We start from the raw sequence: 14,515 nt of genomic DNA, 5'->3' as shown, positions 1-14,515 counted from the left end.
CACATGCCCTCACAACCTTCTTGGGTAAACAAGAATGATAACAAAGGTGATCGAGAACTACGCTCAAAAGAAACTAGCATTACCAAGCACATTCATTATTCATAAACACTCGCACAGTACCATGAGAATGTCTACTACAACATGCAACAATTTTGATTTTAGAATAAGAAAGCAAAAGCACATCTCATTTCATTTCCTTGCACCAAGAAGACAATAGAGATTTTTCGATTTTAGAGATAAAAAGTGTACATACTTTCCAAAATTTATCTCTTGATCAAAATTTCAGCATAGTGTTCCCTTATTTTTAAAACCAAAAAGTTCCCCTTTACAAAGCCAAAAGGAGTCCTTATATAGACATAGAGGTTAATAACTACCTCTCCGTGGTTAATAACCACCTCCCAAATACGTGATTTGGGTGAGGTTAATTAACCTCAACAAAATTAACCTTAAACAACAATGATCACTAATTGAAATGTATGGCCTGGAACATGTCTTCAAAAGGTTGACTCATCGACTTGTTGAGTTATTTGATATAGACTCTTCTTCGTGATCATCGCCAAGTTTGACATATTGGGTATTGACAAAGAAACAATCATTCACAACATCAATTGCACATGCACTGACTGTAGTCTAGATAGTGATACTACAATCTTGTCTTCCCATTGATATAGGTTATAGAATTTTCAATCCTTTGAGACTGATTTTGATGAGCCATTATCATATCCACCCGTTGATGCTTTATTGACTTTGAACCATTGACTCGAGCTAGACTGTAATAATGGGGCGTGTGTCCAAGGTCTGACATAGTAGAACAATTCTCCTTTCCTAATACAGGTGCAAAGTGGTGTGGCCTATGAAAGCCTCATGTTGACGATGTTAATTCCACCATTTTCAATAATCTACGGAACTGAAAGGGTCATGAAGAGTGACAAGAAATAGGTAACTTGGTTGGCCATTAATAACTTTCTCTGTCAATGATCGCATTATATTGATGCCATGTCTTTCTATGCATCGATCACATGATATCCTTGCATGGTTTGGGCTCATTCTATACTGATCATAAGAAGGGATTGGAAGCCCATGATCATGATGAAGTGACCAATTGACATGCAACATGTCTCTACTCGATTCAACAAAAATTGCATCTGCTTATAAGTTTCCAAGGCCGCCTGAAGAAATCCATTCTGGGCATATCCAGCAATTATTACATTCCATGAGATCACATTTCTTTGAGGCATTTCTTTGAAGAGCCTAAGAGCCTCCTCAAATTCACCATTTTGTGCATATCCTGCAACCATTGCAGTCCATGAGACCACGTCTCTTTCAGGCATTTTGTCAAATAGTTGATGTGCCTTGTTTAGACTTCGGCATTTTCCATACATGTCAACCAGAGCATTTGTAACTATGACATCTGAAGGAAACCCAGTTTTGATTATGTTTTGATGGATTCCCATGCCTTCTTTCAAAGCACTTATTTTGAGTATCACCAGCTGTGTTAGTGAGTCAAATTTCTGGCGTGAGGGTGTGTGATATAAAGCTGGCTACATGATCATACCGATTGCTCACATGTGGAAAAGAGTACATCCGAATTGATATGTATGTCGCAGCCTCATAATACTTCTTATGACTGGCGAGCTTATGATTTGGAACCTCTAATTTCATGGGAATGATGCGTATGAACAATTTCTCATTCATTGTGCAATGAAATTAGGAAAGACCGCGGGTTTGAAGGTTATTAACAACTGCGGTATTATCATGGTTGACAATGATCAAGGTGGTGCGAGACCCTTCTAATAAACTGCAAGTTCATGCATTCCTTTGAGCTGTCTTCACCTTGCCACATCTGTAAATATGGCTAACGCATTCTTCTCATTCAGCCATACAAGTTCACACTACACACTGAATCTCCGAGTTAGTGAACTTATTCTCACATCTATTTCATTTGGTAAAACAAATAAGGCACATACAAGCCTCAGATCCATGTCTATCAATGAATTGAAAGCTAGAATTTGTCCCTGTCGCGTGATTTGTAATGGACTTCTAGGTAGTAGACTGCGTGGTGGGCATCTGGACTTTTGTGTGGCTTGTAAAATAAGAAATCATTTGGGTTCCCATCCAGCAGTAAATACAAACAAATTCCACCTTTTTGCAAGTTGTCTGAATATGTTCTTTTTCTCCTTTGGCATGGCATTGACAATGTGAACTCGAACGCATTTTTCTCATTCAGCCATACAAGTTCACACTCCACACTGAATCTCCGAGTCAGTGAACTTATTCTCACATCTATTTCTTTTGGTAAAACAAATAAGGCACATACAAGCCTCAGATCCATGTCTATCAATGAATTGAAAGCTGGAATTTGTCCCTGTCGCGTGATTTGTAATGGACTTCTAGGTAGTAGACTGTGTGGTGGGCATCTGGACTTTTGTGTGGCTTGTAAAATAAGAAATCATTTGGGTTCCCATCCAGCAGTAAATACAAACAAATTCCACCTTTTTGCAAATTGTCTGAATATGTTCTTTTTCTCTTTTGGCATGGCATTGACAATGTGAACTCGAACACTACTTGTGTTTGTTTTTGTCCTTCCTAAAACTAAATACTTAAACCTATTCTCAATGGCAGAGACCCATTGTGGCTATCTCCGAATCATCTCAGCAAGCTTTTCTGAAATTACTCCATTGTCAGTGTTTTATGCTTGGCGACAATTGAATCAAGAAAGTGAGAATGCTGTTCATTCGGAGAGATTAGATGTGCCAAATCTTGTGCAGGAGATTGAACAGAAGCTTCATTGATGGCTATGGAATTCTGACCATACCTCATAGGAGAAGTCCAGTATCCCTATATCCACTATTCATCTCATGCTCCCATCTCGACATTTCCTGTTAGATGATCTTACTTCCAGTCCTTGACCTTAATCGGCTAAACAAAAGAGGTTAATAACTGTCTCAAAGAGGTTAATGAATACGTGTTTTTGGAGAGGTTAATTAACCTACTCCAAAATGCGTGTTTTGAAAGTTATCATTAACCTATTTGAGGGGTTAAAAAAAAACACATTTTTGGAGAGGTTAATTAACCTACTCCAAAATGCGCGATTTGAAAGTTATCATTAACCTTTCGAGAGGTTAATGGTTAATGATAGACTTGAAAATGCATATTTTGGGTCTCTCCATTAACCTGCAATAACTTGAGGCTCAGAAGTCGGATTTTAAAAATTTCAAGTGCTGTGCGGAGCTGGGAACGAGCCGGAGACATGAAGATTTAGAAACTCACAAAGATTCGGAGATAAAATGACCAATTTAAAGCTTAAAACAAGACAAGTTTCAAAAATTAACCGTGACTTATAAAATCGAAACAATTTTATAACCGGGCAACAAGAAACAAAAAAACCCCAAAATAGGAAAGGGCATAAAATGTAATTTTGTTTATTCCACATTGACAAGGTGAGTGGATGAGCTTTTAGAAAGTGTTATGGAAGAGTTTGAAGAGGTCTCTTTTAGTATGCTTGAAAAATATATAAAATTGATGGAATTGTTTGGAGAATTTATATTCTTAGGCTTGGAGGATGAAACCCTCTTTCCCTAGCGATCACGATGCTGTTGGAAGACACTATTGGGATTTAAATTGGAGTTCCAAGATAGATCAAAATTTGTGTTGAGTTGCCATTTCTATTATCTAGTTGCTGGGAAGTTTTATTTAGGGATAAACCTTTTCTTTCATATGAATGAGTTTCAGTTTTCTTGGTTTGGTTCATTATTGTTGTTGAGTGAGATAACACGGAGTTTGATTCATATTTTTGAAGCTTCGACTGGTTGTTTGAGCTATTGAATATTTATCTTGATGGCCATACCAAGTAGATATTGACAGGGAGTTTGTAAAGCAGTCTTAAATTTGGAGAGTGCTGGAAGCTTAAAGTACATATCAGGGTAGCATTTGGAAGCATTATCAAGTCTGAGATTCAATAAAGATAGATTTGCAGGTCTGAGTAATTTTGCCAAAAGGGGGTGTCCTCTAGGGTCTTCATCTGGAGAAGTTTACATCTGAAAGTAGAAGGCGCTGCTGCTGTTTACGTATCAAATCTGACTATTGGAGCACTGTGTGTGGCTCTACATTGACATTCCTACAAGTTGCAGTAAGCTACATATTCTATGCTCTCATCATTCCATCACTCATCCCTTTCTTTGAATGGCTTCATCATGTTGTTGTTCTTGTCTGGTGTTATTCTTTAGTTACAACGATCTTTCAGTCTAGAATGTTATAGATCTGGAATAGTATGCGGATAGGATATGAACAGGAGGCCTTTGAATGAAATCAGCTATTTAGGTGGGAGAAAAGCTGAAAAACAGGGTTTTCTGGGAGCACTTCTTATAAATGGATAGCAAGCTTTGAGCAAGGAAATGAGGTGCATATGTGTAGATATACAATGGGAAGGTCATTTAATCGTAAATGGGGTTTTTATGTCTTATTACAAGTTATCCAGAGTGCATTGGATACCTACAAATGGGATTTTGAAGTCAGTTTGCGGCCTTGGTAAAAGCATCAAAAACTTATTTAAAACACTTAGAGGTGGGCTTTTTGCACTTTTTAGGCAAAACAAGCCTATGAACGGGCTATTTAAGTTTGCACTTGAAGGAAAAACACATAATTGGGATTTTTCTTTGTGGGAAGAACTTACATCTCTTCTTGCCTCATTTTGCGAAGAACTTGTATTGTTGGGAGAACAATACAATCAAACTTCTGAAGCTAAAATTCCTTTTTTGAGTCACCTACCATGTAGAAGAATTGCTCAAGGATGTGATAGCAAGACAGCTGAAACAAGAATAACTTGCACCCCTCAGAACCAAAATTGCTGCTCTAAATCTGGATAGAGATAATTCAATGTTTTTGGATTAATGCTGTTGTCCTTCATTTTGTCATGACAAAATGGAGGTAACAGTACAAAACTTTTCCAATTGTGTTTCGCATATCTCTAAGATAACTCATTATTTTATTGGTGAAAATTGATCAAACAATTGTTGTCAATCCATATAATGAGACATTTTAGTGAAGGTTCTCATCAAGTCTTTTTCTTTTTCTTTTTTTTGTTTATTAGCTTATACTGATTTTTGAGACCTTCAAAGTCCCTTTTGCGTTTTTCTTTTTCCTTTTTTAGTTTATTAGCTTATTAGCAAGTAAATATATGCAATCAACTCTAGAAGTTATGTCAGCGACAAATAAAAAGTAGAAGAAAGAAAAAACAAAGATGGGTTTTAAAATAATTCTCGGTAAAACATGTTCATTGAAATATAATCTCTAAGCTCTAAAAAGCTATCTAAAGAATTGTAAAATCTCCATCTAGAGTTTTGTAGTCTATGATAGCGGCCATATGTTTTGGGAACTTGGATGCTTAATGTAGTCCGCATGTGCATTCACTAAAGCTTGCTCTACTGATCTTATGGTACATTGACTCTTGATTGCAGGTCCCTCGGTACAAAAAGTTCGAGATGCCAAAAATATTGCCCTACAGTTGCAGCCTAATTTATGCATTGAGGGTCCTTTGCAGGTGAACAATTCCTTCAAATTTAATTCTGCAGTTTTGTTTTTTGCATTTTTATAGTTGTAGAATTTAAAATACTGAGATGAAAATCTTCTTTTTCTTGTTTGCAGTATGATGCTGCTGTGAATTTGACAGCAGCTAAAGTAAAGCTCAAAGGACAAGAGAGTACAGTGGCTGGAAAGGTTTGTCTTTGCATACGATGTTGAAATGATATAGGGATCCCCTTTTGCACATTTAATAAATGCTAAAATGTATATCCACTTTTTGAAATATAGAGTAAATAATTCAGATGGCATGATTTAAAAATGATTTAACTGATATTATAATGCTAAACTGAATGATAACTGTGCATGTTTGTGGATTTCTTATTGCAGCGATAGTTTTCATATATTCTTTTCTTCCCTAATACAATTTATGTGTATGTGTAGTCTATGTATCTCAGTATCTAGTGGTTTATGATTATCATATATATTAATATATTAATAGAACTGGAAATTATATATCTATTATGAAAGAAGCATAACTATCTCAAGAAGTGTGTTTATGATTTGGAAGTCTTCCAGTCTATTTAGAGTAGATTGTTAATGGTTTTAACTTTTAATCCAATAAGAGCACATCTTTAAGAATGTCTTCAACTATGATTTATTTTCACTTCATTCAATCACAGTGAATATGTAAGTAAATCATGTTACTCTACATCGTACCATACATCACTATTATGTGTTATGTCATTGTCATTTGCGATTTTAAATTCTTCTTTGTTCACTTCTATTTATTGTAAATACACATCTTCTTGTTGCAGTTTTCTAAAAAATGCCAGCCTTTTTAATTGATATCACCTCTTCCTTATTCTTTCTATTTTTCACATCCCTTATTTGTTAGGTCTAAATTCAAACCTTTGCTTGAACCCAATATAGAGTTTCTATGTTCCTTTGATTTTACAAAGCTTTTAGCTTTGACTCATTGTCTACCCCTGCTTTTGCACTTTATGTGCCTCAAAAGAATCTTACTGACATTTTACTTTTTCAAAACTTGTAGGCACATTAACCTCCCAAATTTAGTTGGGGGCGATCTGGCTTAAGTACTTGTTGAGGACCGCCTTAAGGTAATTTTGATGGCTACTTTTTCTATTCCCTTGGGTTCCCTCTTGTTTCCATCTTTTGTCCTTTAACCTTCTTATCAGCGTCATCTTCCTCGATGTTATTTTTCTTGCTGCATGTCTGTCCCTTATAGTTCTCTTTGTAAACAAACATCATTGCCAACTCAATTGTGTTTTTTTCTGCAACTTATATTCTGCACAGCATCGAGTGTTCTGGGATGTTCTTTTCTGGAAATGAATTTTAACGAAAAACTATTTAGATGGTACACACTGACATTTTTAAACAAGGAACAATCCCGTCTGCTTGTGCTTTCATTTACCCTGATAGGTTTAGAGAAATGAGTTTTAATTAAATGACAAGAAGTAGCCAAGGCAGGGCCTTTGAAGATTTGTAGATAGGCATTCACTGTCAATGTATGCCGAGTCTCTAGAGTATCTAATTGTGATCTATGTTGGTGATATATAATTATGATTGACATTCCATTGCTTGAGTTGTCAACGTGAGTTTTATTCATTCCAACAATAAATTGGCTATGCAAAACAATCATGAATTAGTCCTAGATTCTTGATTGTTGCTAATTAAGATTATAATTTCAAAAGAAGAATATGACAGTAGATAGAGAATGTAAATGAACATAAAAATCAAGTACAACAATGCCCTTAGACCTCTGTAAACCAAATGTGAGAGAAAACTCTTGAAAACTGAGGGATCACCTATTCAATCCACTAATTCTTGCTGATTGAGGAGGATTACTGCCTTCTTGACATCCTCATGGACTTCTTTGACATTCAAATAGATGCTCAAAGTTCAATCACATACCCAATGATGCCAAGTCTTTCTAAATTCTATAGTTACAATCCGAGATACACAAGATCACTTGACTGATGCAATTAGACCTAAATATTGTGAATTACAGCATGAAAGAAAACCCATTTGTATTACAGATTAATATTATATGGTTCTAAAGTCTAGATACTCTTGGAGGGCAGTGGAAATGCTTTTATTTTGCACTTGCGACATATTTGTCCATGGTAAAGTCATTGTTTGTCTTATCACTAGTGATGATTCTAGGTGTGGGAGATATTGCCCCATGTACAAATTTGATCATAATCAAACCAGTATTAGTTGATTGATTTTTGTGTAAAATCTTATCAATGCTCTTTTTTCGTGAGGGTGTTGTCGGGTAATTAGCATTTGTTAGTGTTAATGTTGAGGGGTCGGCAGTTAGCTGATGTTTGCCAACAGTTGGCACTTGACACCTCTTTATGTTTACATTGTACTTTCCTTTGGAAAATGTTATTAGCTGTTATGTCATGGTGTATAGTCATAATGCTGTCTCTAAATTACATTGTAGTGATTCTGAGATCAATAAATAAAGAGTCTTGAGTACTCTCAAATACATTGTGTATGCTGACTGTATGTTTTACATGAATTCTATTATGTTCTGAGCATAGACCCTACAGGTATAACATTTGGCATTGTTGCCTAGACGAATCTGGAAATAAACTACCTGAGGGGACAGTAGGGTATCACATGATGAGAATCATATAATGGGTCAACTAATGGGGGAAGAGGGTACCTGTAACAGTCATAAAGAATTATTCGAAAGAGAAAGGGCATTGATAGAGGATTGTGCAAACATATTGCAGGAATCCATTTGGACGGACTTCTAATGGCAGGCAACACGAGAAGATGAGGAGAGTGTGCTGTGGAATTCACTCAAGGAAGTCTAGCGGTGGACAACACTTACCAAGCCTTTTAGCACAACACTTCATTCGCCTTCATAATTTGTGAGAAGAAGAAAAGAGAAGATTACTGCCAACAAATCTTATAGTTGTACTGGGAGAACACCGGAAGGGAAGAGGAGCGTGATGAGAGTCATAGAGGGCAACACATTCTTAATACCTATAAAGGGGGTAATTAAGGCGACCAAACTTGAACAAGAATAGAAATCGTATCTCAAAGGGGCAAGAAGGCGACTACAAGACCATCTAGAAAGCACTGGGGTTGGAGAAACAAGTGGAGAGGAGATAATGCCTATGGAGAATTGTTTGAAGGATTGCTTGAAGGGGAAGAAATGTTACCTAAATTTTCGCTAAATTTAGGTAGAACTATAGTTACGAGACATGACAATCAGAGGTGCATTTTTGTGTTTCGCAACGTACGAGAGATTTGATTTCATGTAAAACAAGAAGCTGAAACATTACATTTGATGGAGAAAAAACATCACATAAAACTTATTCTTACATGCTTTTCTGAAAATGTAATACTTTATTGATCAATATGTTCAAATGTTTCACACAAGCTGTGAAACTAGCTAAAGAGCGGATCAGAGCTTGAATTTCAAAACATGAACAAGTGTGAAAAGAAGAACAAGGTATAAGAGTCATGGGGCTAGTCATTGTCTGCTTGAATGACTAGCGGTGTTGTTCCTCTCTTTGACCATATATGCCCTCATTCCCTGCTGTTCCCGCATCTTTGTGTCTTCACTGCCTTGTATCCTGGAGAGACTGAAAAACAAGAATGTGTTAGATCCAGTGGATCCAAGCAATGCCTAACCTATCTCATCATTATATCCCGCACATGCATCCGCACTTCCAAACACAAACATTGATCTGCTCTCTAACTAGTTTGTCTTGTATGCAGTAACAAATATCTCAACTTGTTAAAAAGGATCAGAAATGCATTTTGCAAAGATCAAGTGTGCCAACATCAATCAGCAACTACAGAAAAAAGGCATAAAATTGTTTTCATGGTAAAGCAACAGTTTCATATGGGCAAAGAAATGATACTGTTTCAAAAAATGGTGGGCAACCAACGAGGGAAATAACAGTCCTCTTCTGCCGCAAGTATGAAATACTGAAAGATAGTATAAAGGAAAGAATAGAGATCTCTGAAAATAACTGAATGCGAAAAGGGAAATTATTAACGTTCAAAGTTGTAAATGGAACAGTTATAAGCTTTGATGCTGCTATTCTGAAGTTTGGAGCAGCAAATGAAGTATTTTATTCATGCCTGGACACATTAAAGCAACACTACTGTTTTTCAAGCAGAGTGACAGTTAGTGTAAAGAAATGCTAAATCTGAAATGATTTTTTTTTCCTGTTTAGAAGCGAAGAATTCAACTTTGACCAGCATATCACAAGGTATGATCCTACAGATGAAAAACAAAATATTTATCATAGATGCAACGATTTTTGTAATGAAGCAACAATCATTAGACTGTTTGATCAATAAGTGGTATCTATTGTCATAAGAGGGGTACATTCCATAAATCAACAAGGTAAGCATGTTGTTTGTCATACGGACAAGGGTTTCGACATGTGAGCATATGGTGTACAAACAGTAAAATCTATCAGGAAAACAAATTGTAACAATTTTTCAACATGAGTCCAAGAATGCATAGAAATCTTTAATAAAAAGATGCATATGATATTGAATGAATAAGAAGGGAGATTCATGACAGTCAAGTATGTGAAAGAGCCTAGAACATCAACACAATGGAGGCATTTGGATGAGTATTTCGCATTGAAGATCATGATAAGATGGTTGAAGCTAGGTGTAAAGTATTTACATCTACAGGCCAATAGAGACAAATTTTTGTATACAAGTGAAGTATAAAAGGACAACATTATTTACAGTCATAAGATGGTGCAAGTCATCTATTTGAGGGGCAAATACATTAATTGACTTATCATAGAGCTTGAAGGATCAGTTTTTGTGCTGAATGATACAAATACAGAAATGACCATCACTAATAGTACCAGCCACAGATCAATGCAAGAAACTTTCAAGTAGCAATGAAGAGCATAGACTTTTGTCCACATAACTGAAGCATATAAATGTTAGCACAAAATCACCTTATTAGTTCAAAAAGCATATCACAGTCAAAAGCACAAATTACAGAATGCATCAAAGTCTTAAGCCAACGATTCATTTAAGAAGTTACAGAGCTCAAACCCTTATGCTATCTTTTGTAATGTCCCCACTTTAGCAGTTGTCCAGTTGTGTGTTATAGATTGTGGTGACTGATCAGGAAAGTACTGTACATACTTCATAAATAGTGGGGTTCGGAAAAAAAAATTTGGGCAGTAGCCGACATATTATGGCCGACATATGGCCGACATGTTATAACCCTAAAGCGGTTTAATACTTGTATAAAAGGGCTTAGGGTTGGGTATTTTTCATAATGTTGTGATGCAAAATTGGTTCTTGCGGCGGTATTGAGCTGTAAGGGATTACGGATTGTAATCAGGGTGTCATCACTGGATTGTAATAAGATCAGACTTGCTGTTTGGTGGACGTAGCCCAGGGATTGGGTGAACCACGTTAAATCTTGGTGCCTTGTGTTCATTTTTTGTGTGTTCTATTATTTTCTGTTATTGGTTATATTTGCATGTAGTTTTTATTTATGTCCGTGGTTTATCCTAACAAGTGGTATCAGAGCAAGGTTGTCTTTCATTTATCCTCTGCAGGAAAGTCTCACGGTTAAGTGGGAATCTCATAGTTGAGTGGGAGCGATGGCAGATGAGGGTAAGTTGAGGGTTGACAAGTTTAATGGGCAGAACTTCCAGTTATAGAAGATGCAAATGGAAGACTATTTATATCAGAAGGATTTATGGAAGCCGTTGGAAGGAAAAGCCAAGAATCAGGGAACTATGTCAGAAGCTGAATGGGATCTTTTGGACAGAAAGGCACTCGGAAGCATTCGGTTATGCTTGGCACCATCGGTGGCATTTAATATTACAAAAGCAAAGACGACAGAAGATTTGATGAAAACCCTAGCGACACTGTATGAAAAGCCCTCCGCTTCAAATAAGGTATTTCTCATGAAGCGTTTATTTAATATGAAAATGGCAGAAGGTGGATCTGTTGCAGATCATTTAAATGAGTTTAATACTATTACTAGTCAATTATCTTCTGTGGGTATCAATTTTGATGAAGAAATTAGGGCTCTCTTGATTTTGTGTTCTTTGTTTGAAAGCTGGAATGGCTTGGTAATGGCGGTGAGTAATTCTGTTCCTGGATCTAGTACCCTAAAATATGATTATGTGATCGGTGTTATTTTAAGTGAGGAAACTCGTAGAAAATCCTCAGGTGGATCTACATCAGGAAGTGCTTTAAATGCACAAAGCAAGGGCAGAACGACTGAAAGAGGAAGTAACTCTGGAAATCGTGGGAAATCAAGAGGAAAGTCAAAGGGGAGGAGGTCTCAATCCAGAGGACCAAATGATTGCTGGTACTGTGGGAAACCAGGGCACAAAAAGAAAGATTGCTGGAATCGAAAGAAAAATGAAGGAGATAAATTAAATGGAGACAAGGAGGCAAATGTGGTAAGTAACAAATCCGAAGAGGATGCTTTACTTCTGTCTTTAGAGAGTGTTGATGATTCATGGGTTTTAGATTCTGGTGCTTCATTTCATGCTACACCTCATAGAGGTTATTTCATTGATTATGTTCAAGGGGATTTTGGGCTTGTTTATTTGGGGGATAATGAACCCTGTCAGATTGTTGGAAAGGGAAAAATTAAGATTAAGTTGCAGAATGGGAATCATTGGCTACTACATGAGGTAAGACATGTTCCAAAACTAAGTAGAAATTTAATTTCAGCAGGGCAACTCGGTGATGAGGGTTGTGTAGTTACTTTTAATGATAAAAATTGGAAGGTTTCAAAAGGTTCCCTTGTAGTAGCAAAAGGTGTGAAAGTAGGCACCTTATATCTTTGTACAAGTCATATTGTTCTTTCTACTTTGATTGTTTCAGAGAAAAATGAGTATTCAGGAACAATTACTGCAGTTGAGCAGGGAGAACAAATAGCTGCTGTAGATTCTGATACAGCGCTGTGGCACAATAGACTTGGGCACATGAGTGAGAAAGGTATGAAAGTACTTCATTCAAGGAAAGTTTTACCAGGTCTAAAATGTGTGAATATGGATTTCTGTGAAAGTTGTGTGTATGGAAAACAAAAGAGAGTGAGTTTTGTAAAGACAAGGAAGGAAAACAAAAAGGAGAAATTAGAGCTTGTGCATACAGATGTATGGGGACCGGCTCAGGTATCTTCCCTTGGTGGCTCTCATTATTATGTTACATTTATTGATGATGAAATTAGAAAAGTATGGGTTTATTTCCTTAGACAGAAATCTGATGTATTTCAAACTTTTAAGAAATGGAAATGCTTAGTTGAAAATGAGACTGGTAAGAAATTAAAATGTCTCAGATCTGATAATGGTGGTGAGTATTGCAGTCATGAATTTGAAGATTATTGCTCCACTAATGGTATTCGTAGACAAAAAACTGTTCCAAGGACTCCACAGGAAAATGGAGTGGCTGAACGCATGAACAGGACTATAATGGAGCGCGCAAGGAGCATGAGGTTGCATGCTGGGTTGCCCTTACAAATGTGGGTGGAGGCTGTCAATACTACAGTATATTTGATTAATAGAGGTCCCTCTACTCCTTTGGGCTGTGGTATTCCAGAGGAAGCATGGACTGGTAAGAAGGTGAGTTATTCTTTTCTCAAGACCTTCGGTTGTGAAGCTTTTGCTCATATAGACTCTGAAAATAGAACCAAGCTAGAAGTTAAATCAAAGAAATGTGTCTTTGTTGGATATGGCATTAATGACTTTGGTTATAGGCTTTGGGATTTTGAAAATCTTAAAATTATTAGAAGTCGGGATGTCATATTCAATGAGAAAGTGTTGTACAAAGATCTGTTGCAGCAACATGAGAAGAAAGAAGATGATTATGTAGTGCTGGATGATACTCCAAAAGCTGATGTTCCAGCCATTCCTCATGATGTGCAACAACTGCAACAACAAATACCACACACACCAGTAAATGTTAGACGGTCAACAAGGCAAATTAGACCTCCACAAAGGTTTTCTCCCTCTTTGTATTCTATTTTATTTACTGATGCTGGTGAACTTGAAAGTTATGATGAAGCTGTGCAGGTGGATACTAAGATTCAGTGGGAGTCTGCAATGAAAGATGAAATGGACTCTTTGCTGAAAAATAAGACGTGGGATTTGTGCAAGTTGCCTGCAGGTAAAAAGGCTTTACAGAATAAGTGGGTTTATAGGTTGAAAGAAGAGGAAGGAGGTAAGAAAAGATTTAAGGCCAGGTTAGTTGTAAGAGGATTTGCACAGAAAAAGGGAATTGATTTTGATGAGATATTTTCTCCTGTTGTTAAAATGACTTCTATTCGTACTGTTTTAAGTCTTGTGGCTACTGAAGATTTACATTTAGAGCAGATGGATGTTAAAATAGCCTTTCTTCATGGTGATTTGGATGAAGAAATATATATGGCTCAGCCACAGGGTTTTGAGGTCAAAGGTAAGGAGAACTTAGTGTGCAAATTGAAGAAAAGTTTATATGGCTTGAAGCAAGCACCTCGGCAATGGTATCTGAAATTTGACAGTTTTATGCATGAGCATGGATATAACAGGTGTCATTCAGATTATTGTGTTTATTTTAAGAGGTTGGATGATGATAGCTACATTATTTTATGTCTATATGTTGATGATATGCTTATAGCTGGGTCTAACATGCATCATATTAAGGGGCTAAAACACTAGTTAGCACATGCATTTGCTATGAAGGATTTGGGGGCAGCAAAACAAATCCTTGGTATGAAGATTTGCAGAGATAGGAAGAACAGAACCTTGACGCTATCTTAGGCTGATTATGTTGAGAAGGTGTTGCAACGTTTTTGTATGGAGAATGCTAAATCTGTCAGCACACCTTTACTTGGTCATTTGAAATTGACTAAGGAGATGTGTCCCAAGACACAGGAAGAGGAGGATAAGATGTCCAAGGTACCCTATGCTTCAGCTGTAGGAAGTTTGATGTATGCTATGGTATGCACTAGGCCAGATATTGCACA

The 14,515-nt window shown here is 36.7% G+C and overlaps 1 protein-coding gene across 1 annotated transcript in view; it reads left to right on the top strand.

Annotated features, from left to right (window-relative positions):
• LOC149558056 (uncharacterized) overlaps positions 1-14,515 on the top strand; it is a 233,979-nt gene that overhangs the window by 137,375 nt on the left and 82,089 nt on the right. Inside the window, exons 7-8 of the mRNA XM_089832467.1 lie at positions 5,457-5,539; positions 5,644-5,715. Coding sequence (XP_089688593.1) covers positions 5,457-5,539; positions 5,644-5,715 — 155 coding nt within the window. The remainder of the gene's footprint in view (positions 1-5,456; positions 5,540-5,643; positions 5,716-14,515) is intronic.

This window comes from Cupressus sempervirens, chromosome 5 (assembly GCF_028749045.1).
Source record: "Cupressus sempervirens isolate cs-2001-9-10 chromosome 5, ASM2874904v1, whole genome shotgun sequence".
Classification (NCBI taxonomy): Eukaryota; Viridiplantae; Streptophyta; class Pinopsida; order Cupressales; family Cupressaceae; genus Cupressus; species Cupressus sempervirens.
Note: the sequence above shows the minus strand (reverse complement) of the source record. Positions and strands in the feature narration are given on the sequence as shown.